At 46.2% G+C, this 22,854-nt stretch overlaps 7 protein-coding genes across 7 annotated transcripts; 4 read left to right on the forward strand and 3 right to left on the reverse strand.

Moving 5' to 3' along the window:
- Nucleotides 1–137: 137 nt before the first annotated feature.
- GGS25DRAFT_529417 (uncharacterized protein) lies at nucleotides 138–2,927 on the forward strand (the record flags this gene model as incomplete). Its single annotated transcript, XM_049265284.1, has 3 exons — nucleotides 138–405; nucleotides 2,327–2,693; nucleotides 2,801–2,927. The coding sequence occupies 3 exons, from the start codon at nucleotides 138–140 to the stop codon at nucleotides 2,925–2,927; spliced, it is 762 nt and encodes a 253-aa protein (XP_049120446.1).
- An 89-nt stretch (nucleotides 2,928–3,016) lies between these two features.
- On the reverse strand, nucleotides 3,017–7,257 carry GGS25DRAFT_477650 (uncharacterized protein). Its single transcript, XM_049259856.1, has 6 exons — nucleotides 5,884–7,257; nucleotides 4,989–5,827; nucleotides 4,512–4,908; nucleotides 4,263–4,456; nucleotides 4,137–4,180; nucleotides 3,017–4,063 (listed from the first exon to the last, which is right to left on the reverse strand). Exons 1-6 carry the CDS (start codon nucleotides 6,913–6,915, stop codon nucleotides 3,390–3,392), a joined length of 3,180 nt encoding a protein of 1,059 aa, XP_049120447.1. The 5' UTR covers nucleotides 6,916–7,257; the 3' UTR covers nucleotides 3,017–3,389.
- A 474-nt stretch (nucleotides 7,258–7,731) lies between these two features.
- Nucleotides 7,732–9,136, forward strand: GGS25DRAFT_140464 (cleavage and polyadenylation specific factor 5). The gene is made up of 2 exons (XM_049256302.1): nucleotides 7,732–8,704; nucleotides 8,777–9,136. Exons 1-2 carry the CDS (start codon nucleotides 8,167–8,169, stop codon nucleotides 9,037–9,039), a joined length of 801 nt encoding a protein of 266 aa, XP_049120448.1. The 5' UTR covers nucleotides 7,732–8,166; the 3' UTR covers nucleotides 9,040–9,136.
- Nucleotides 9,137–9,367: 231 nt separating this feature from the next.
- GGS25DRAFT_140468 (uncharacterized protein) lies at nucleotides 9,368–10,475 on the reverse strand. The gene is made up of 3 exons (XM_049256303.1): nucleotides 9,841–10,475; nucleotides 9,675–9,737; nucleotides 9,368–9,590 (listed from the first exon to the last, which is right to left on the reverse strand). The coding sequence occupies exons 1-3, from the start codon at nucleotides 10,321–10,323 to the stop codon at nucleotides 9,495–9,497; spliced, it is 642 nt and encodes a 213-aa protein (XP_049120449.1). The 5' UTR covers nucleotides 10,324–10,475; the 3' UTR covers nucleotides 9,368–9,494.
- Nucleotides 10,476–10,492: 17 nt separating this feature from the next.
- GGS25DRAFT_477658 (zinc-finger domain-containing protein) lies at nucleotides 10,493–11,578 on the reverse strand. The gene is made up of 3 exons (XM_049259857.1): nucleotides 11,184–11,578; nucleotides 10,948–11,115; nucleotides 10,493–10,873 (listed from the first exon to the last, which is right to left on the reverse strand). Exons 1-3 carry the CDS (start codon nucleotides 11,475–11,477, stop codon nucleotides 10,811–10,813), a joined length of 525 nt encoding a protein of 174 aa, XP_049120450.1. The 5' UTR covers nucleotides 11,478–11,578; the 3' UTR covers nucleotides 10,493–10,810.
- Nucleotides 11,579–11,628: 50 nt separating this feature from the next.
- Nucleotides 11,629–13,156, forward strand: GGS25DRAFT_477661 (uncharacterized protein). The gene is made up of 2 exons (XM_049259858.1): nucleotides 11,629–12,423; nucleotides 12,502–13,156. Exons 1-2 carry the CDS (start codon nucleotides 11,932–11,934, stop codon nucleotides 12,889–12,891), a joined length of 882 nt encoding a protein of 293 aa, XP_049120451.1. The 5' UTR covers nucleotides 11,629–11,931; the 3' UTR covers nucleotides 12,892–13,156.
- Nucleotides 13,157–17,947: 4,791 nt separating this feature from the next.
- GGS25DRAFT_140623 (LuxS/MPP-like metallohydrolase) lies at nucleotides 17,948–21,967 on the forward strand. Its single transcript, XM_049256304.1, has 4 exons — nucleotides 17,948–18,902; nucleotides 18,963–19,817; nucleotides 19,873–21,508; nucleotides 21,568–21,967. Exons 1-4 carry the CDS (start codon nucleotides 18,639–18,641, stop codon nucleotides 21,876–21,878), a joined length of 3,066 nt encoding a protein of 1,021 aa, XP_049120452.1. The 5' UTR covers nucleotides 17,948–18,638; the 3' UTR covers nucleotides 21,879–21,967.
- Nucleotides 21,968–22,854: the final 887 nt, after the last annotated feature.

Below are 22,854 nucleotides of genomic sequence, written 5' to 3' on the forward strand. Positions count from 1 at the left end.
TGTAGCCGGGTCCTTTCGATAGAGGCCGTCCCGTGGACGGGATTTCCCAACTCAGAGCTGGTACACAACAAATACCTAGATAGATAGGTATGGAGGCAAATACCTAGGGGAGGTACAGAAGCGCATTTGCCACAAAGATGGCGCACGCCCAGGGCTCCAGACTTTCGCTGCAGGCGACCTGTCATTATTCCAATGTGTGCCACGGCCGCACGTGGGGGGTTTTGCCATTTCCCGACGCGTATGCGCAGGCCACTGGATTCATTCCCCCTTCAGACCAGGCACCTAAGCGCGGCTTTTCCTTTCCCCCTTTCCTTTCTTCGGGGATGACAATGAATATGATGATGATGAAGAGGACGCCGCCGCTGTTGCTGCACCGTAACGGATGGGCAGGTGGCGTTGAACCGCGTAAGTAACACAGCGTTTCTTGGACACAGGGAATGTAATTTCTATATGTACGTAAGTCCCTCAAACTGGCATCGTACCGTAATAACCTCGGGCGTTCTGCCCACCTTCTCCTTTTGAGCTTCTAGTCAGCAAGTACGGAGAATTGCTGGTTACACATCATGAGTCATGGTATGTAGGTAGGTAAGTGCTTGCATTTGGTGAGGGAATTAAAACAGAAGAAGAGAATGATAACTATAACCCAAGGTTAGTGAGATAGACAGATAGATACCTACCTAGGGCCACTACTCGACAACGGATGTACCTCGATCAGATAGGCATCACAGCAATCTATTCTGTAACGGCCGTGCTGTTCGCGCGCACGCCCCCTGAAAATGGGGGCTGTCCGCCAACCAGCCAGCCAGATCATGCAAATGAAACGACACATACCTGGACAGCCTTCCTAGATAAGCGAAAAAAAAAACAAACTCCCCCTCCTGGCTTTTCAAGCCCTCGGCCCTTTCGCTGCTAAGCCACCTCCCACCTCTCGCCTCTATATGTCGGATGACGAAGTATACCTACCTACCTACCTACTTTTTTTCTTTTCACAATCGCAATACCGAGGCGGGCTGAGGAATGGGGAGCAGGAGAAGGGGAAGGAGGAGGAAAAGGTCCCTTTCACGAATAAATTTATCAATCCACGTCCTTGTCGAGATCTCTCGTCGGAAACATGACAAGCGTGGGAAAATCCCTCATACTGAGTAGACAGTACTAAGGTTACAGTGTTGTTTACAAAACTCTCTTTTTGCTTTCCGTCATCACATACCTACTTAGGTGCCGAACGAAAGATTCTTGCAGGGAGGCTTGTGATGGGATGGGAAGGGGATCAAATGCCCAAGTAGGTAGGTAGGTATCGCAAGAGGAGATGATGGGTTAAGATGTAATATTACATTAAGGGGGAGAGAGATGATTGCCTAGGTATATAGAGTTGACGCAAGAGGCTGTGAAGTTATTCGGGCTCCTAGATAGGTGTTCGTTTCCCACCCCGTTCATTCGCCAGATTAACACTCTTTCTCTTGAGTGAAGCCGTCGTCATGGATATAACATACTAGGTATATATAGACTCTAAAAAAGCTCACTGCCTAGGTATAGAAGGTGGTCTCTGAACCTAGCAGATAGATAATGAAGACAACTACAACACCACTACCAAAAAGAAGAGACATCAAATAAATTGGTGATGTCGCTGCCAAGATTTCCCCATCGCATATATCGTAGAATGAAACCCTCGGTTGCCCTGCCGAGAAACGTCCCCTGCCATCACAAGCGGGTAAATACAAGGCTCCTGAGTAGTACTTAGTAGCTACCTAGGTTAGGTAGGTATGGATAAATCCTCGTCCCAGCCCTGCCTCGCCCATGGGTTGCGAGCAGGCACAAATACAATTTCTCAATATCAACCAGTGGAGCCGTCTCGATATCTTCCAACAAATGAGCATATAGTTAGTTGTAGGTCCCCTTCCGCGACAATCGCAATGAGGCCACCCTGGGCTGTTTGCCTTCTCTGCGCGTCATGACGGGGAGGAAGACTTTAGGCAGTAGGTAGAAGAGTAGAAAGGAGTTTCTTTGAATGCCTACTAGGTAGGTAGGAAACAAAAATGCCCAGCTCAGTCTTCATATCCAAGTTACGTATCTAGATTAAACGACCTTCATTTCAATCCTGTAACTAACAAAGAAACAATAAATTACCACTATTTTTTGAATGAATACTACACGCAACGATGAACAATAAAGCCCACGCATTCCCCCATACCCATCTCCCCCTTCTCCTCCCCCTCCTCCCCCTACTCTCCCTCCTCACCCCCATCCTCTCCTTCTCCCCGCCCACCCCCTTTAACCCCCCACCCGTCCCCCTTCCTTCTCACCGAGCAGGCCATCTCCGGCAACGTAGACTGCGCCCCCTCCTCCCTCTCCACCTCCTTCGCCCTCAGCTTCATCAGCTACGGGAACTACACCGCGCTGCCGGGACAAGGCGACGACACGGGGCTGGTGCCGGCGCAGCTGGTGTCGATGTCGTTTGCGGTGGCCAACGAGGCGAATGGGGTTTATACCGTTTGTGCGTTTCCGTTGGGGCATTTGTCCAGCGGGGGGGGAGGGGGAAGGTGGATCGAGGACGCGTCGTGGCAGCCGTGCGCGGACCGCAAGGACACGGACGGCAAACACCGCTTCACGATCGCGACGGGGGCCGCGTTCGCGATGTCGACGAGGTCCATTGCGGTAAACCAGACGTGGTTTTGTCATGATGAGGGTGGGCGGTTGTGAGTCCCCCCCACCCCTTTTTCTTTTATCATATAATCTATACTCCTGTGTATACCTATGTAGGTATACCATATCTCAGTCGCCTCCCTAACCTAGGTTTACATAGGGTCGCATACACGGGCATCTCGAACGCGACGCTGGACATGGCCTGTGGCGATGACGGGGAGTTAGGCGGATACCACGTTGAGAACTGCACGGCGTCCGATATACGGCTTCCGGTAACGCTGCTCTAGATTCAGTGACTTGATAGCAGGAAGAGCAGAAAGAATGGTCTTTAGGTATAGGCAGCGGGATAATCTGGACAAAAAGGTGAATGGGATCATTTCTTTTTAATGAAGCGAATGTGGTAATTTGTATTGCGGCGTCTACCTGAGAGGCAGGTACCTAGTATCCATAATCAAGTCATCAAGCCTAGTGAGTGTGAAGCAACATCAAACCCCCTTTGCGTAGATACCTACCGACCGAGATCAAGCAATTTCCCTGCTATAGTCATCCGTCTGGAAAAGTAACACATTCATACCTTTTGGTTCTCTCCTTTTCTTTCGCCATTTTCCTGCTCCATCTCCTTGATCGGTACCCCATTATACCAAGTAGAAATACCGTGACACTTGCCAGATATTGTCCCACTACTTACTGACTGACCTCGACTTGCTGGTCAGCTTACGTCCAAGCCTTCGAACTCTTGACACCTATACCTATACAGGCGCTGCGGCGGGATCCACAAAAAGGCCACCATCACGATCGTCAGGGGGCGGCTGGAAGCTTTCGTCGGCCTGCTTGAGGAAATCCAACAATTCACCCAGTGCCTTCTTGGTATCCTCATCGAATACTTCGATATTGATCACATTGAAGTAATCATTGCTCATGACATATACCATTTCGGTAATGCTTTTCTCAAGTCCATGATATAAAAATTTGCATAGACTCTCCAAGTCCTCTTTTACGGTGGTGGCTGCAGCATTAAGGATCTGCGACGCATTGCTTTCGATTTCGTTACTCATGTAGGCTTGAATACGCTTGAAGCACCCTGGGCCTGCCTCATTTGCACAGGTGGAATATGTTGTCTCCAATCGCGCTTTGACCGACGAGTTGAATTTTCGACTGGCCTCACGCTGCGTATCTGTGATCTCACAGCCAACCGCGTCGATTATATGGCGTGTGCTATTGATGCGAGTCCCCAGTTGTGATTCAAGGGCGCTCATGATCATGAAGTTTGCTTTCTTTTGGATACGGGACTTCATATTGCAATGGAACATATAAAGTAGCTTCTCGGAAGCACGCGTGAATTCACTCAGGGCTTGTGGGATTTGCTGTTGAAATGAGACCTCCCATGCTTGAGCTAGGCATCGCTTGAGAGGATCAACCAACTCTATACATATAGTTAATAAGCTTAATAGCCCATTTTATGATATAAGTCATTTTAGTTGAGCATAAATTCTTACCTTCATTGAAATCTCGCCAGCCTGCCGTTCCAGAATAAACACCCCTAGAAAGGTTAGACAACTTTGAACATGTATCATACCTACTAAACTCTCAGTAGTAATAGTGAAATCAACGTTGATACTTACCGGCGTCGACAAGCGAGCCTATAAGAATTGCAATACAAGCCTTGATCCTCCCTGCATCGTTTAGGCCAACGACTGATGGTCGCTGGGGCTCGTCTAGTGGCTGCCATAACTGCAATATCGAGATGAGCGAAGAGGTGATTAGTTATGATTTGTCTGTACCTTATAGTGAAGGTTTTTGAGCATGCACGCATGTCCTGTTTCCCATTTACTTAGTGATTCGACCTTTTTGTCAAAGTAGGAGTGGCTTACTTCGGTCAACTTGAGAATGCTAGCCCTTATGTGAGCCACCTCCGTCTCCTTTTCAGTGTCAGAGAATATGGTCCCATTTCTTTGTATAGAACACCACACGTATGGCGAATTCAACACTTGTAGTAGACCATTCAAGAATGACATGTTGTTCCTTGAACGGGCTTTCTCGGCGAAGTTCTTTGCGTGTGCTATTAGCTGTGGTACTTCTGTATCCTCACGGCAGCTGAATCCCTCCACTTTGCGGCTCCTCTTACTCGACCGGCCACTGAGTCCCTGATATGCTTTGCTGCTGACGCAGAAGACACTTAATGCCTGGGCAGCCTTGTCGTAATCACGGAAGTTGGCGTCGGGGTCATAGTCATCCTGATTGTCGCGCTGTGAGTTATCATGGTCAAGTCTGAGGTGGTTAGCATTTCATGTAGAGCTGTATCTACCTAGTATGTAGATCAGAGTCTCATATTAACCCATAGTACTTACTCTCTTAATCCTTGGGCAAACTGTGTACGCATTGTTTCTCGGCTGTACTCATTCCGTTTGCGAATACACAGCGATAATAGTTCAAAATGCTCATTTGCGTAATCATCGCTCAATTCCTCAGCCTGGTCAAGCTCATCGTAAATCTTCTCGTCAAGCTTTTCTTTCTCTTCACACGCGACGTGCTTTTTTGCCCTCAGTTGGTCAATAATTGACCTGATTTGGTCCACCTGTAGAGGATCATCATCCGGGACCTTGGGTGTATCGTTGTTTAGACCATCCCAAAATTCGCTAGCTGATACATACGAAGAAAGGCCATTGTCATCCTCAGGGCCGTCTGTCTTGATTCTCTTGCCTCGTCTGAATGTTCTGGCAGTGGCCTTTTGCTTTCTAGAACGAACTTGGGATGCTGTGACGGTCTCTCCTTTCCGGTGGCTACCTTCTAATTTCTCCCATTGCGAAAGCTGATTATCAAGCTCGCTAATATAGGAAGATAGGGCATTCGAACGACTCTGGTCAGTAGCATTTTGCTGCTCACCATGGTCTTCCCAGTGTTGAACAGCCTCCCCTTTCCGGTTGAGAACATCCAGTTCCCGACCGAGTCCCAGAACATCAGCTGCTTCAGCCAAAGTGATATCATCCGTTTTTGTGCAAACAAATGTGAGTCCCAAGTAATTACCATCATAGTTGAGTTGTTGCTTGAAAGATTGACCGAGAAGCTTATGGGCAGCCTTATCATCGACTGCGCGAGTGATTTGGGCCACAACCCAAATTCCACTACACTTCTCAAGATATTTTGCAGCAACTGCGGCACGGGCAGCATTGGAATCTTCAACACCAGGCTAATACCCTTAAATTAGCAACAACTTCCAGTAAGACTCAACTTACCAAGACTTACTAGATCAACAATCACCGTGCCTGTAGACAAGGCATCAGCTTTAGTAAAGATTCGAACGACTTTCACGAGCGGCCAGAGCTGCATAGTAAGTTGGCCTGCATTCTCTTTATTATGTCCCTCTGCATCCTCAACACCTGGCTCTTTTTGGAGGTTGTCAATGTACTTCATCACATTCTTGTAGAAAAGCTTGGCTTCCCCCCCATTCACGGTTTGGATAGATCCAAGGTACTTGCATATGGCAGCGTCGTTAACAAGCGCCTTTACATCCATCACAGCAAGCTTGTTCCTATTGATGTTAGGGTACACGGCTTTGACCTTAGCCCATGCGACCTCGGCATCGACATCTACCTTTTCTGCTAGAGCCTCCCCGGTAGACATTGTGAGGTCCTGGAAAAGGATCTCTAGTTCGGAGAGCCACTCCTCTGCAGAGATAAATTCTATTTCTGCTCTATAGCGTCGCTCTGGGTCGTCAGAATCATTCCATGATATTTCCGTCACTGCTGCAGTACAAGCTCGAACACAGTTAGTCGGGATCAGTCTTTGTTCATCCAGAAGTGCATTGATGAGGGAGCTCTTCCCATGGCCAGTAGAACCAACGATTCCTAATATAATCTTTGGGTTCCGTGTTCGCATAAGGCCTTGGATTGTCTCTGTGTGCTTAATGGCATCGTCTGTGCCCTTAATCTGGCTTAGTTTTAGTGAGATCTCGCCTAGAAGTCCAATTCCAATTTCCTTGCAATGGCTGAGAGCCTCCCCTGATCTAGTTAGGGCAGCTTCTTGTAGGCGAGGAAAAGTTGCCAAGTGAGAAGGTAAGGGAATGACTGAGGTATCTATGCGGGACAGCGTTGCTGGTACCACGTCAACAAGCACATCACTCTTGGCTGGCATCTTCCCCTGGCTATAAGAGATGCCCTGTTCACTGGACTGAGCACTGCCTTGCTTATTATGTTTAGTTTTCTTGGTAACTTTAGGTGTTAGCACGGCAGCTACAGGCCGATCAAAGGCCTCTGCTCTCCGTCTTTCAGTTGGCATATTCGAAGGTGGTATGAGATAACTAATAGGAAATGCTTTTTTTTTTTCAGTGTGAGATAGATAGAGGACTTTTGTACAGCTGCTGTCGTAGTGAATCTTGTCTTCTAGCTTTTTGAAAGAGAGGTAAGTTGTAAAATATCAGCGTTGAAGGAAATAGAGTATGAAGAGCGAATGTCTTCTTAAGACAAGAGAGAATGACAAGAGAGAATGAGAAGGAGGAGGAGAAGGCTCCCAACTAAATAGAAACCACAGACGATAGGGTGACGCAATACCTAGAGGAGAGAAGCGTGAAGAAAGAGGAGGAAGAGGTGAGGATGTGATGTGATATTGAGAGATCACATACATAGAAAAAGAAAAGTTGCGAGGCTATACTGCCTGGCCCCTACCTGGTATGTACCTACACTCGATGTGAGATGTGACGAGAACTGCCCTGGGAAGAAGGAGAAGAGTTCAAAGTGAACTTGAAGGTTATTGAGTACATGTAGGTACAAAGGCCAATCCATACTGATGTAGTTTATAGAATCAGAAGTTAACCTTGGGTACCTACCTATCATGTTACTTGATGAAAGTCGGGTGTGTATGCCCTCTCATGTGAATTGTAGCATCAAGATGAGATGTAGTTGACAAGAGTGGTGATACTACTAGTAGTACATGTAAGAAGATTGAAGGAGGATAATAGTGCTTACGAAGCACCTCAGTGGCTTGAATAAATTATGTAATGCGGTTTAACAGGAACGCGATATAGCAATTACAATTATTAGCGTTAGTTAAAGATTACCTCTTGTTGCATACCGTTTCAATGTAACCAGTACATGTAAGTAATCGTGTTCCAATCATGTCACCGCCTACCTGATTAGGTAGCTACTAGTGATTCCTCTCGAACACAACTGTCGCGTTCCTAAGCAAACCATCCATTGTTTCTTTTATTTTTTATTTTCTTTCCTTAATCCTAGCTGCACTCCCGCAGCCTACCTCCTAATACTAGACCACCGGTACCTACCTATGTGCCCAGGTAGATGCAACTTCACGGTCTCTACACGCCCAAACGATACATGCATTCTTCTAGAGCTTGATTAGCTAGGTAGCTTTAGGAACGGACACATTCGTCGAAGCCTCGAAAGTCAATAGCAATATCCTTTACGACCTTTATCGAGCCTTATTGCCCTGCTGCTTCTCACTACTTCACCCCAGCCTTGCGCATACCTATTAGCTTAGCTAGCTACTTTGTTTTTCCAGTGAACACCAGTAATAATGTCAACAGTCACCGCAACGGCGCTGCAGAGCGCATACCCCCCCATCATCCCCCTCTCGTTCAACGGAAACCAGCCAAACACGATCCGACTATACCCGCTGTCCAACTACACATTTGGCGTGAAGGAGACACAGCCCGAGGAGGACCCGTCCGTTATTGCTCGCCTGCGACGACTTGAGGAGCACTACAATGCCCATGGCATGCGCCGAACCTGCGAGGGCATCCTCGTCTGCCACGAGCACAACCATCCCCACATACTCATGCTGCAGATCGCCAATGCTTTCTTCAAGCTACCCGGCGACTACCTCAAGCCAGAGGATGACGAGATAGAAGGATTCAAGGCACGACTGGACGAGCGACTGGCTCCCGTTGGCAAGCTAGGCGAAGGTGAAGAGCCCGGCGACTGGCAGATCGGCGATTGCCTCGCGCAGTGGTGGAGACCCAACTTCGAGACGTTCATGTACCCGTTCATCCCGGCCCACGTCACGCGACCTAAGGAGTGCAAGAAGCTTTACTTTATCCAGCTGCCAGAGAGCAGTACGTTTTAAACCCCCCTAACTTTACTTAGCACAAGTTACAAGCTTACTAACCAATACGTTCTTATTACAGAGGTTCTTAGCGTGCCCAAGAACATGAAGCTCCTTGCCGTCCCCCTCTTCGAGCTCTACGACAACACAGCTAGATACGGCCCTCAGCTCTCTGCGATCCCGCATCTCCTCAGCCGATACAACTTCGAGTTCGTCAACGAGAGCGGCGAGATCGTTGCCGCCACTCCGGGCCTAGGGCCAGACGGCTTCGACCTAAAGACGAAGGTTCTTGCGGGAGGCGACGAAGACATGGATGATGTGAAGGGAGAGAATGGAACGAACTAAGTGACGTTGTGATAATGAGAACTTGGTGAATATGGAACATGGAACATTGGACCTCGACGTCGTCGTCGACACGGAAAGGTTCAGTTCAAGACGAGGGTCCTTGCTGCCCATTAATGTTGCAATCCTCAACCAATTCAATGGAAGCCGACAAACAATGAGGGTCATCGACACACGAAGATTGAGGAGAAAGTAGCATGGCATTTATAGTGCACGCTACTCACCTAATTACCCGTTCGAAGGAAGCCTCCGTCTCGCACCAACAGTTAGGCAAGGATGGAATGGTGCTCGGAGTACTGAGGAGAACCGCCCTGTCTCAGGCAGCTCATGATGTCCCATTGGGCTGCATATGGGCTAGGTTTTCTAGTTTGAAGAAAAATGGAATGGACAATGAATAATATTGATTATCTGGTGATCGATCCTGTATTACTATTTTTTACCCATTGGGTAGGCATTGCTCATGCCTTCTCACCCTGAATAGTAGCTACTACCCGCCTTGTGTGCTTGACGTCTCGGAACTCGAGATACCAGATGCCTTGCCATGTTCCCGTAGCCTTCAAAGGGCGGTTTAGTAATTGTACTCTTAGGGTTTTTCTTACAAAAAGGATTTTAAATTTCAAGTCAAAGGGGTTTCTTACTAGTTTCCCATCCTTTATAGGGATCGTGACACTCGCGCCGATCAGCGCGGACTTGATATGTGCCTTTGTTCCCCATTAGCACACCCGCACCAACTCATCCCCACGAGCATATACACCTCTTAGGAATAGGCAGGTTAGGACAGTTTAGTTAATGTGTTAAGCTTACCGGCATATCATCGCTCCCCTCCGCACTATGCCTATACAGCTCCTCGCCCTTGGGCCCTGCCTCGGGTGCAATGCGGTCCAGCGCATCCGTCATGTCCGCGCGCACGTCGTCGTCCCAGTTCTCGTTCAAGCTGAGCGCGCAGCTCGTGTGCTGCACGAACAGGTTCAGCAGCCCCACCTTGAACTGCCGGATCTCGGGCACCGCGCTGACGACGTGGTCGGTGACGAGGTAGGAGCCGCGCGACCGCGGCGGGAGGGTGAATTGCTTCTGCGCCCACGACATTGTTGGCGGTGGTGGTGGGGTAGCGGGGCTGGGGCTGGGGCTGGTGTTGTGGGAGTGGGAGAGATAGGAAAATGGGAGGGTGATTATGTAGTGGAAGGCGCCGGGGAAGAAGGATAGCAGGAGGATGGCGAGGAGGAGGACGAAGAGGGAATTGTGGTAGATAGTTGAAGAAGATGTGGTTGCGGGTTTAGATGACGGCATAGTAGGTAGTAGGAATAATAATTTGTTGTTGCATTTGGGAATGCGGATGCTTTGACTGGGTGGACTGGGTGGACTGGGTGAGCTTTAGTGGGGTGCCCCGCGGTAATATACAGTTAGTTACTGGGTACTAGGTAGGTCACTGTAGGTGTGCTCCACCCCTGGGGGTAAATGAATATAGTGCCTGGATATGTTTTCTAGATAGATATGTAACTAGGTACATACTATATATAACATCAACGTTTATTTATGAATTTACAAAGGATACGGGGGAGACGGCACTAGGTATACCGCAAGTAATTCAAAGCACACTACGTGCTTTTATTTGACCTTCATAAGGCTACGTCTAACTTGTGCAAGCTAGTAGGTCTCTCTGACTGGCCAAACGTAATATAAGTTGTATGTATGTACACAGTTGAATTAGTTCAACATCTATGCTAGGCAATCAAAGAGACTAGTGAACTAAAGTCCATTAGGCTGGCGATTGTGTTCATGCCAACGGATAAGAAGGCCGTGGTAGTGATTCCAGGTGTTCTCGGTGATGTTCGTTTGCCTAAATAGTAAAAACACATTAGCGATTCCCTTATTCACGAAGCCTAAGTCTTAATCGCGTAGAATATGACTTACAAATGGGAGACCACAATATCCACAAGTAGCAATCTCAGGCTTGTCTGTGTTGATGAAGATTCTAGGATGTCCCGCAGGACCACCACCACCATCGCATGCCACTACTCGATCATGAGTCCATCGGACGGGTTGTTGGTGGATGAGCTCGATAGCTGCTCTAGATTGTGGCTGGGTTATAATTAGCTACAGTTCTTTCTGCCAGTGCTTGGGTTTGGTAGTTGTGCTATCTATCTTACTTGAAGGTCGAAATCGGTCTGCTCGAATCGTGGACCTGTCATAGCCGTCGCCCTCGGTCTTTGACTCCTTGACCAGATCTCCTTTCGATTTGGTGCTTGTTTTAGTCCTCTCTCTTCATTTTCTTTGATGCCTAGGGACTCTGCCTCGCTCTTCGTTTCCGGGGTAGTCTCGGCTTTGACTGCGATGGGTTTGGTAGTGTCCAAGACTTGCGCGGAGGCCGCAAAAGTACGTTGTGCTACACAGGCTCGCTGAGGGAGCTGTAGAGATTTTCGAATAGCCAATCGCGAAAACATGGTGTCGTATGGTTGTCGTCAATTGATAGTGGTACTGGCCTTGGAACTGACCAAAACCATTGAACTTTCAATGTTAATAGAGGTTGATGAGGTTTGAGGCTGGCAGAATGGAAAGCTCGGGCCAATTCTGTAAGTGGATACTACTAGTAGTACTTGGTTACATAATGCTTAAAGCTCGAATCTTGATAACTAACTAACTAGGCCCAGTTTTATTTTATCATTTATTTTTATTTTTCCAACTTCTTTAATTTCAACACTTTAGGTGTCGAGCTTTTAGTGTTCAAAGTGTTCAATGTTATCCATTGCAACTAAACTTCAAGCTGTATCCCTCAACCTCAACATCAACATCAACATCAACATCAATTATTCCCTTGGAATCTACATATCTATCCAGATATTTACGTAAATCCCAAGAAACTGACTGCTTGTCGAGTAATCTTCTTAGGTTGACAGAATGGCGACGCCAACACCGCCCAAGACCATGTCTTCGAGACTATTAACTATGAAGTTCATGCAGAGGGCTGCTGCATCACCTGCCTCATCTCCTACTACACCAACTCCAGATGAACAACCTGCAAAACGCCGCAAGGTATCTAGAGTTATACCTAAGAGCTCTACTCAACGCGACTTCTCAGACTCGCTCGCGCAAATACATATAGATCAGGCCGCGGTGCAGGCAGCTATTGCAGAAGAGGAGAGGAAGCGTCAAGAGGCTTTGGTAAAACACGCTGCTGAGCTAGGAGATGCGCGTTGGGTACTGGATGTGCCAGACAAGGATGCAGCCTCCAATCGTAAAATCCAGACACTGAATGTGGTTCAAGTTGGCTTTGCTCAGATTGATTCCCAAATTGATTCCTCCGATGCTGCAGGTTTTGATGCCGAACCAACTGACACCTCCTACCCTAGAACCCCAGTGGTCAGGCGATACAACATGGATCGCAAACAGGTAAGCAGTTGTTTCAGTTCGTTTTGCGATAAGTACCTGTAGTGTTGTGTTGTGTTTGCTTTACTTACCCGAACGTAGACATCCAAAGACTCCGACTCCGACTCCGACAGTGACAATTCCAGCTCTAGTTCTGATTCTGATTCCGACTCTAACTCCGACGCGTCTTCCCCAGAAAATGGATCAAAACGAAAAACTTATGGAAACAGACCGGAACCCCTCCGAACAGCTATACAAAGCAGACGTAGTGCTGAACAGGAAAAGGCTAAACAATTTGCCGAGAAACGCCGAAAGAAGGAGGTCAGGCTTAATAACACCAACTCACCCTCCACCTCTGGTGGCTTGCTTTCCATCTCCTCTGGAGGGAGCACTCCAGCTCGACAGGCCATGAATTTTACTTGTCATCGATGTGGTATGCCTGGACACAAGATTGCAGATTGCAAGAATACACCTAAACGTACAGCACGATGAGCCACTGGGCTTTTGATCATAATATGCGCTGAAACTCGGACCCATGTCATACCTATCCAGGTGCATTCGGAGACCGATGCAGGTTTCCAAGGTTTTCGTTGGAGTTGATAGCCAACATTAATGCGAAGTCATACTTAACAACCCCTTGGGCCTGTTTCTCGAAATGTGACCCTACCTACCTAGGTAGGTATTCGCCTATTCCCCTTTTTCGGTAGAACCCGCTAGGAATGAGAACTCACAAACGTAACCTTACTTTACTACTCTGTAACTTGCTCTTTTAGACATGATTTGCGTGTTTGTTTCATGGTCCCGGAACAACGACAGAAACAGCAAGAGATTGTATGCATGTAGCTGTGTCGCCACACCCGTGAGAGTAGATTGCGATACCGAGCTGTGCCAACATTTCACAGAAGGAGGAACACACTGGTGTGCTGGGAATACATAATATATATATGTACTATGTAGGTATAACTATGTACTCTGTAAAATTTCGCGAATAGCGAGTGGCCAGCACCTAGGTGAGTAATTTTCTACTGGGCTTCGGCGTCTTCTCCGGTCACCTCCGTCTAGACCCTCGTCGGCCAGCCGAGTTTGACAACTGTGAACCCCCTAGTCACTCCTTACATCTGGGTAAGGGCTACTCATAACTGGCTGATATGGATGCCGAGTAGGACCATATAAGACCACATACTGGAACACAGCCATACCGTACAGGCCGCGGTGCAACCCCAATGGTTATACGAAATCTGGGGCTGCACTGTCACCAACATACTCAACGTGCGTATTCATGGTATCCATGTATCCATATACCCATGCTAGCAGATCCCAAATCTCGCTATGTAGAATCTTGAAATCACATGCATATACATACATACGCTAGAGTTCGAACTTTTGTACCTAGCAGGTGGAGCGGTATGATACCTATCCACATCTTCATACTATGGCAGTAGGACGGATTTATAAGCTATATATAAGCTACCTTATGTGTAGTTCAATATAGTAGAAGCGTTTTGGCGAGCCTATATGATTAGCTTCTTGTCGTAGATCCCGGCGTATCAACGCGTTTCGATAGTTTGCTGACACTTTGGATCGGGGCCTCATGAGCTGTACGGTATGTATGTACTACCAGAAGTTTGATGAAGATACAATTACATATATCCGCCAAGTCATCTTATCCAACCTCAAGATTGGCAAAGTTCCCAGTATCATGAGGTGACATTAGATGCCTTCTAGACCATGACAAGCGCTGGACGAGTGGATAGACATGGCGCGTAAGCCCATGTTCAAGCGGTCCGTGGTGCGGTAAATCGTAACTTCATGATGCACAGATCCCGCTTACCACTTACATATTCCAGGGCTGCATGTGGCACGGTATTGATGTTGATTAGCAGAAGTGGTTTAGATCACCTTCTTAGCGCATATGTCGGACTTAACACCCACTGCCCCATACTGCGTACACAGACACATATGGCATATGCACAGTACATATGTATTAGTGTAGTAGTTTGCCGATACACTATCCACATCAATACAGTAGAACTCGCCACCTGGTTTCTGCCTACCTAATGGATCTTAACCTGTGCCGCTACCAAAACTCCATGTTACCCCGTCTTGATAGAAAGTCCATCTTATAGGCATGGGTTTACCTAGGTAGATAGCATTGTTACCACATTAGTTACCACAAAGGCCTGGCCGAGACAAGATGGGCTTTATCACGGGTAGTCAGGTCTTAATATTTCCGTCCGCCTCGGTTGGGCTGAGAAAAAGCCAAGGGTCTTGGGACGGTGACCAACCGGGAATATTCGACTGTACCCGGCCCCTGGTGATTTGCCGCCAATCCATGTAGAAACGTGGAGAGATGGGTACCTAGTCTTCGATGCTATTTTCTTGGGTACATAACATGGGCCTTCTTTTGAAATACCTAACCTAGGCAGATATTTCATGTCATTTTACAATATCAATAAAGCAGCGATATCACCTTACCCAATTCCTCATTCGGGGAATAGCAGACCTCGGTACAAACTGAAGATTGAATTGGTACGGTTTGATTAGGAGTCAATAAATTGAAGGTCAATGGGCGTCGATGCCGTATTCGCCTTTCATGAAGCTTGTACATACATATGTAGGTGCGTACTATGTACATACTTGCCGCAGCCTTTTTTCCGAAAGACCATAATTATTATCTCAACCCTTTGTGGCTTTCAATTGCTTCAGCTGCCGCTTAAATCTAGGTTAGACATCTTATCCAGCCCACATAAAACTTAGGTTCGTCGGTCTTGGGGCTTTTTGGCGCTGTCCGTTCAGGTTGAGTCTGGTTGACATGTCTATCCTCTTGGAGGGGGGGCTTCTTGAGCTTCCAACACAATTAATCAAGGTCTAGTCTAACCCAACAGCCAGAAGGTCAGCTTGACCTAGACGCGTTAGAAGTAGTTAATTTGCCCAAACGAGAAATATCAAATCAGGTCCAGCGGTTAGGTCGCCAATAGTTTAAAGCCTAAGTGAAGGGCACACCTGCCTGCCTACCTGAACTGAGAAAAGATCATCGTCAGCTTTTCAGTTCATGTGTAGATATCGTTCCAGTGAGCCAACTCCCCCACCTTTTTTTATCTTACAAAGCAACGCAACAGCTCAACAAGATGTGCTCTTCTCGCTAGATAGTATATGAAAGGGGGATTATATTCCTTAAATCTCACCGGTCTTGGTATATTAGATTTATAATCAGTAGTAGTGAACTTATAGCCTTTTATAATCCCTGAAGTGGTATATGTACATATATACTGCCATTGAGTCTCATAGACCTATATATAACGTTGGAGCTATAACATTGAAGCAACATGTAACTACATATGTAGTTACATGCCAGTATATACATACCGTCCTGTTGAGTACTACCTATTTACCTAGTACCTACAAGTATGTAATGATATGTTGAAGTGCATTTAAAGCTACTATAAAGTCTATAAGGCTACTTATATGCATGTTTATGCATATAGCTATAACTAATAGCACCTAGATCGATCATCCATGTGGATACATTACATATGCTACCGTCGACTTACGACGTATGTTTGTACATAGTGTTCATTCCCTCACATTCATGACTTCAATTTTGATACTCATGTACAACCGCACATGTGTGTGCGTAGTAGGTTAGGATACATACTATATCATCACTCATTCATTATTGGGTACTACTTGTAGATATAATTGATGATATATGTCAATCTCTTACTATATAGGGTATTAATATAAATCATATATCGTTTTTCTCCTAGTAACTCATTCCTCACCATCAAGAACGCCTTACAGGTATTATACAACTAGTCAGTTAGTTCAGGGTATACTCAAATGCCTTACCTTGCCTTACCTTACTTACATACTACATAGAGTAGTACTACTTACTTACTATGTAGGTACTAAGTAAGACAATGACAGTGCAGTTCCTTTTTACGTGACTGATATCTAGTTATATTTTATGTATAGGTACCTATATAAATCTCTTCTTATTCGGTCTTCTCTTCGTACTTTTTTTTTTTTCTTCTCCTGCAATCCCCCCCAAAACTTCCGTCTGTCCCCGTTTCTCATAAATCTCTGAACAGTAATGAGATCTGACTGATCAACCGCCACCATCTGCAGAAAATACGTCACCGGCTTCGGAACATTGAATCAAAACATTATCTGTTTTCTGGGCCGAGACTTGGACCCAATCGACTGGACTGGACTCTGGAGTCTGGAGAGAAAAGCTACATACACAAGATCCTTCATATCCATATGTACATATACATATACTTATTAATCTAGTAGGTACGTAATGTCTGATATTCAACAATGATTTGACAACAACATTCAGCATTACATATATGTTGAATTGATACACATCATTCATTGCATACAACCTTGAAGGTAAGTACATCTATTAGTATGATATCTATATGTACATATGTACATGTCAATTGTCGTTGGGTACCTAGTACTAGGTACCTATCTACGTACATATGTACAACATTTGAACTTGAACAATTCAATGTTGTCAATTGATACGCACATGGCACTACCTAGTACGCACTTAAGTACCTAGGTACTTTGCCTTATTGCCATATTAGTCCGCCGTAAGAGTCTTAAACCCTGTGGTAGCTAACTAGGGCTTGCTTGCATTTTTTATTCCTCAACTACTCAACTACTTTACTACTGTATCCCGCCTTCCTACTTCCAGCTTTCAGTTTTCAACGTCGGCTTGCCACCGGCCCCCGCGCATTAACTATCTGTACCTGCCCTTTTTAAAAAAAATACCTATCTAACCTTGCCCTTGCCTACATAGTATCTACTTTATTCACCTAGTGCTAATAGGTATTTAACCTAGTCGACGAACTACCTTGGGTAACTACTATACTGCATATACTGCATTTATTGACTTATTCGATATTACTTACTTACTGTACCTCATCAAATAACATTTTATTTAATTGCGACCCGATCATATAATCCCCCTAACCTCTTACCTGTCTACTCAGCAGTCACTCAACAGTCCAGTTGAGTCAACCTCGCCTGATATCTACCTAGGTAGGTAATATCAATCTACTATACCTAGCTGCTATACCTGGCTACTATACCTACATACCTACATAGTAGATACTATACCTACATAGTAGAAAACAAATCGGAATCCGGGCTCCCGGCCAATCTACGAAGCCGGCTTGTCGACTTGTATTGTATGTAAGTAAACTACCACTAGACACGCCAGTCATAACGCACATCAAGCACCCTTGACTCCCCGAATCTCTGTTGCTGATCCATACCAATATTACCCGTTTTCCCTGGGAACCTGTCCATCCATGTTAATATTGACAATACAGCGGAGTAGACTGTCATCTCGCCCTCTGGTCCTCTGGATCTCAATTTGAGTCTGTCTTCTTTTTCGTCCCTTGCAGCTTCTAGTCAATTCTTGCAAGTACCGTTTGGATTACCCTCAGAGTGAGAATCACGAATTGGTTCTGCATTTTCTATATAGGTGCTTCAAGCCCTAGTAGATAGGTGAATATCAGAAGTCAGGGTGAAAGAAATAACGAACAACTAAATTTACACTTTAACCTGGGAAGTGGCCTGCCTGTCTTGTCTATATTGACATCCAGGAAGAAAAAGCGATCTGCTTCTCACTGCAATCTTGCCGCTGGGTGTGTGGCCTGCTAAGTAGTCGTCAACGGTTTTCAATATAGAAAGCCGCTCAGCAGCCAGCTGCTAATACTTTACACAAAATCACCTGCTAGCCAGCTTGCGAGAGAGACCTCTTACGGGGCTTATTCAGAGACGATTTCTACGAGTTGGTAGAGGTTATTTTAGGTATCCCGCATAAGCAAGCGATACCACTGGTCCGACTCGTGTTAGTTGTCAAATTGTGTTACGAACCCAGGCTTGAGAGTCAGCCAACAGACTCAAGGGACGGAACGAGGCGAAATTACTTCCACATTAAACTTCTCCCAAGTCATTGGTAACGACCTGGTCCTTGTTCAAGGCCCACGTTAGCGTCTCCACCAAAGCCATTGCACAGACTACCCCGTCGTCCGTTTTATCTGTCGACTTTGCCCGAATTAAAAGTCGTTACTTCATCCGCCACCAAGTTCAAGCTCGTTTCTGCTCGGCCCCCTCGAGTTTGGTAGTCGCCTAGGTCAGACCTGTTGAACCCGGTCTTCCCTTTCGATCTTCTCTTGCAAAGATCCAGTGTCCTGCTTTACGTATTGTTGCCATTCGCCATGGACTCCACGCCGTCGCAGCACATGCCTACGATAGAAATCGCAATGCGGGATCAACAAAAGCCGGTTGAGCGAGTCACTGATCAGTTGGAGGTACCTTCCTTAGACGATCGATCATACCGCGTTATACGGCTGCCTAACCAACTAGAAGCGTTGTTGGTTCATGATCCCGAGACAGACAAGGCCAGCGCTGCCCTCGATGTTAATGTTGGTAACTTTAGCGACGAGGATGACATGCCAGGCATGGCCCATGCCGTGGAACATGTAAGTTCCCAGAAATCTATTTTAGACACAAGGTATTCGCTAACAGGGGACAAATTTTAGCTTCTATTCATGGGCACAAAGAAGTATCCTGTGGAGAACGCATACAACGTATACCTCTCTTCGCATTCGGGTAGCTCAAATGCTTATACCGCAGCTACATCGACCAACTATTTCTTCGATATTGCAGCCAAGCCTAGCAATGGTGAAGAACCCTCTGCGACAAATTTGTCTCCTTTATATGGTGGCTTAGATCGGTTTGCCCAGTTCTTCATCGAGCCTTTGTTTCTACCGTCAACCTTAGATCGGGAGCTACGCGCCGTCGACTCAGAAAATAAGAAAAACCTTCAGAGCGACCAGTGGCGCCTCAACCAGCTAGAGAAGACCCTTTCTAATTCCAAGCACCCCTATTGCCACTTCTCAACGGGGAACTTCGAAGTACTCAAAACCATACCCGAATCTAACGGAATAGATGTACGGCAAAAGTTTATCGATTTCCATGAAAAACACTACTCTGCCAACCGAATGAAGCTCTGTGTCTTAGGTCGAGAGCCTCTCGATGTCCTTGAAGAATGGGTCGCTGAGCTGTTTTCTGGTGTTGTGAACAAGGATCTTCCACAGAACCGTTGGGAGGCTGAAGTACCGTTCAAGAAAGAGCATTTGTCTATGCAATGCTTCGCAAAGCCGGTAATGGATTCTAGAGAGTTAAATCTCTATTTTCCATTCCTTGACGAAGAGTTCATGTACGAGACCCAACCGAGTCGATATATCAGTCACCTAATTGGTCATGAGGGCCCTGGGAGTATAATGGCATACCTCAAGTCTAGAGGATGGGCTAATTCACTGAGTGCTGGTTCTTACACCGTCTGCCCCGGCACGCCTGGGATATTCGACTGCCAAATACGTTTGACAAAAGAGGTAAGCAATATCAATGTATTGGAAATGTTTTGTCTAATCTAATCTTGCGATGCAGGGTCTTAAGCATTACAAAGAAGTTGTCAAGGTGGTTTTCCAGTATATCTCACTCCTCAAGCAGACACCCCCCCAAGAATGGATATTCCAGGAACAAAAGGGTATGGCAGATGTCGACTTCAAATTCAAGCAGAAGACACCAGCGAGCCGTTTCACGAGCAAGATAAGCGCTGTGATGCAAAGGCCAATGCCGCGAGAGTGGCTACTCAGCGGGCAAAGTCGCATCCGGAAATTCGACCCAGAAGCAATTGTCAAAGGTGTGGAGCTCTTACGGCCTGACAATCTTAGAATGACCATAGTGTCCCGCGAATTTCCAGGGGAGTGGGATCAGAAGGAACAGTGGTATGGCACTGAGTATAAGGCTGAAAAGATTCCGGAGGACTTTCTCGAGGAGATTTCCAAGGCTGCTCATTGCACCGAGGCAGAACGTCTGCCCGCTCTCCATCTCCCGCACAAGAACCAGTTCATTCCCACCAAATTGGAAGTGGAGAAGAAGGAGGTTGAGAGACCAACTTTGGCGCCTCGAGTTATTCGAAACGACGAGATTGCACGCACATGGTACAAAAAAGACGATACGTTCTGGGTGCCAAAGGCGAATCTGATAGTGACTCTCAAAAACCCCATCATCTTTGCCTCGGCCGAGAATTCGGTCAAGTCGAAACTCTTCACCGATCTAGTTAGGGATGCGTTAGAGGAGTATTCTTATGACGCCGAGCTAGCAGGTTTGCAGTATAACGTCAGCCTTGGTTCGCGCGGACTGTTCGCGGAGGTATCTGGTTATAATGACAAACTACCTGTACTGCTGGAGCAGGTCCTCATCACCATGCGAGACCTGGAAGTCAAGGATGAGCGATTCGAGATCATCAAAGAGCGGCTGACTCGTGGCTATAAGAACTGCGAACTGCAACAACCATTTACACAAATTGGTGATTATGTGTCATGGCTAACATCTGAGCATGATTATGTTGTTGAGCAGCTAGTGGCCGTGCTACCTGGAATCACAGCCGATGATGTGCGGCAGTTCTATAAGCAAATCATGTCGCAATTGCATATCGAAGCCTACGTACATGGAAATGTGTACAAGGAGGACGCCCTGAAGCTGACAGACATGATCGAGAAAATTTTGAAACCTCGTCCTTTACCAAAGGAGGAATGGCCCATAATTCGATCGTTGGAATTCCCACCAGGATCAAATTTTCTCTTCCAGAAGACATTGAGAGATCCTGCTAACATCAACCACTGTATCGAGTACTATCTTCACATAGGTGACAAAGGGGACCGCTTAATTCGCGCTAAGACACAACTTCTGGATCAGATTATTCATGAGCCAGCCTTTGATCAGTTACGAACGAAGGAGCAACTTGGTTATGTCGTCTTCAGTGGCCTCCGAAGTTCCGCGACTACCTATGGATTCCGGTTCATCATACAGAGCGAGCGTCCCTCAGAGTATTTAGAATCTCGCATTGACTCTTTCCTAGCTGCGCAGGTCGCCTCGCTCGAAGAAATGAGCGACGTGGACTTTGAAAGTCATAAGAGAAGCGTGATCATCAAACGTCTTGAGAAAGTTAAGAATCTGGACCAGGAAACTGGGCGACACTGGGCGCAGATCAGTAATGAATATTACGACTTTGAATCAGGTAGGCTACACATCCTCATCTCTCTATTATTGTACCCCATCAACTAACATTGTGTTTAGCTCAACGAGACGCTGCACAAGTCAAGAAGCTCACAAAGGCAGAAGTGATTGAATTCTATTCTACCTACATCAACCCCACGTCACCGACACGGGCCAAGTTGGTAGTACAACTGATTGCCCAAGCTATCAGCCCCAAAATAAAGGAGGCTGAGGAACTGAGCAATGGCGACACGGATGCTGTTTACTCGAACGGCACAGAACCAGAATTAATCCGAAGCGTACGGGATTACAAAGCAAGACTTTCAGTGACTTCAGGGGCTCGTCCGATCAGAGAGCTTAGCGATTTCGAAGAGATAGATTCTAAGCTTTGAGGCAGTCGTGCAGGGAAGCGTGTGGTAGATTATAGAACGCAAGAGAACTATACCCCCTTTGATTATATAGTTCGTTACAGCATGTTTTAGTTCTGGGCTGAAAGAGAGAGAGAGAGAGAGAGAGAGCGCAAAAGCAGCCTGGTGTTTCTCCAAGTGAGACCCGAGTCACTTGAGAGTCATGGAACTATGGCTTCTTAGATCTGCAGAGGATACCCTTTGGAAATGGTGCATACACAGTAGTAGGTTGATGAGGCCATGTTTGCTATTTGACCCGAGAAGGCTAGTTGAGACCGACCTTCTTAGAGGTAGAAGATTAGAGACAAATACAGCAGGCATATGAAAAAAGAAGAAGATGAGACTGGAATCAGAGACGCATCCATGCATGTGAATATTGATGATTAATTAAAGGAAAGGAAAAAGAGGCCTAACAGTATATAGGCGTTCAAAGTGTTCTGTCTTGATTTTTGATTCACTTAGAAGATTCATGTAAGTATGTATGTCTAGATGTACTAAGTAATACATACATAGGTATGTACAATGTGTGTAGTTGATGTTTGTGCATATTGAAGATACAGTGATACACATGTACCTGCCTATTTAAAGTCTATATCATCCATGGATGTTTATTTATATCTCACGACCTGTAGAAAGGGCGACTGGTAATTTGCCAATCTTTGACTTTCGCTCCAGATAGCGATTGCGTTGTGTTACCCACGTTAGCCTGCCTACCAGGCCCTACCTACTATTAAACCTACATGTACATAACTAAATCACTCCTACTAACGCAGATGAGTACTAAATTTTGCGTTCCTAAGGTTCCGAAAAAAAAAAAAAAAGAAGAATTCATTAGGCGGATGCACTGTACTTATTAAGTACTAAGGACCTAAGGTAAGTTTTGTGCCTTCCTTAGGAACGGCAACAATAATAATATTTTTTTTTCCTTTCATCTTGAACTCTTCATCTTTACATCGCAAAT

This window comes from Hypoxylon fragiforme, assembly GCF_022984875.1.
Source record: "Hypoxylon fragiforme strain CBS 206.31 chromosome Unknown GGS25scaffold_2, whole genome shotgun sequence".
Lineage (NCBI taxonomy): Eukaryota > Fungi > Ascomycota > Sordariomycetes > Xylariales > Hypoxylaceae > Hypoxylon > Hypoxylon fragiforme.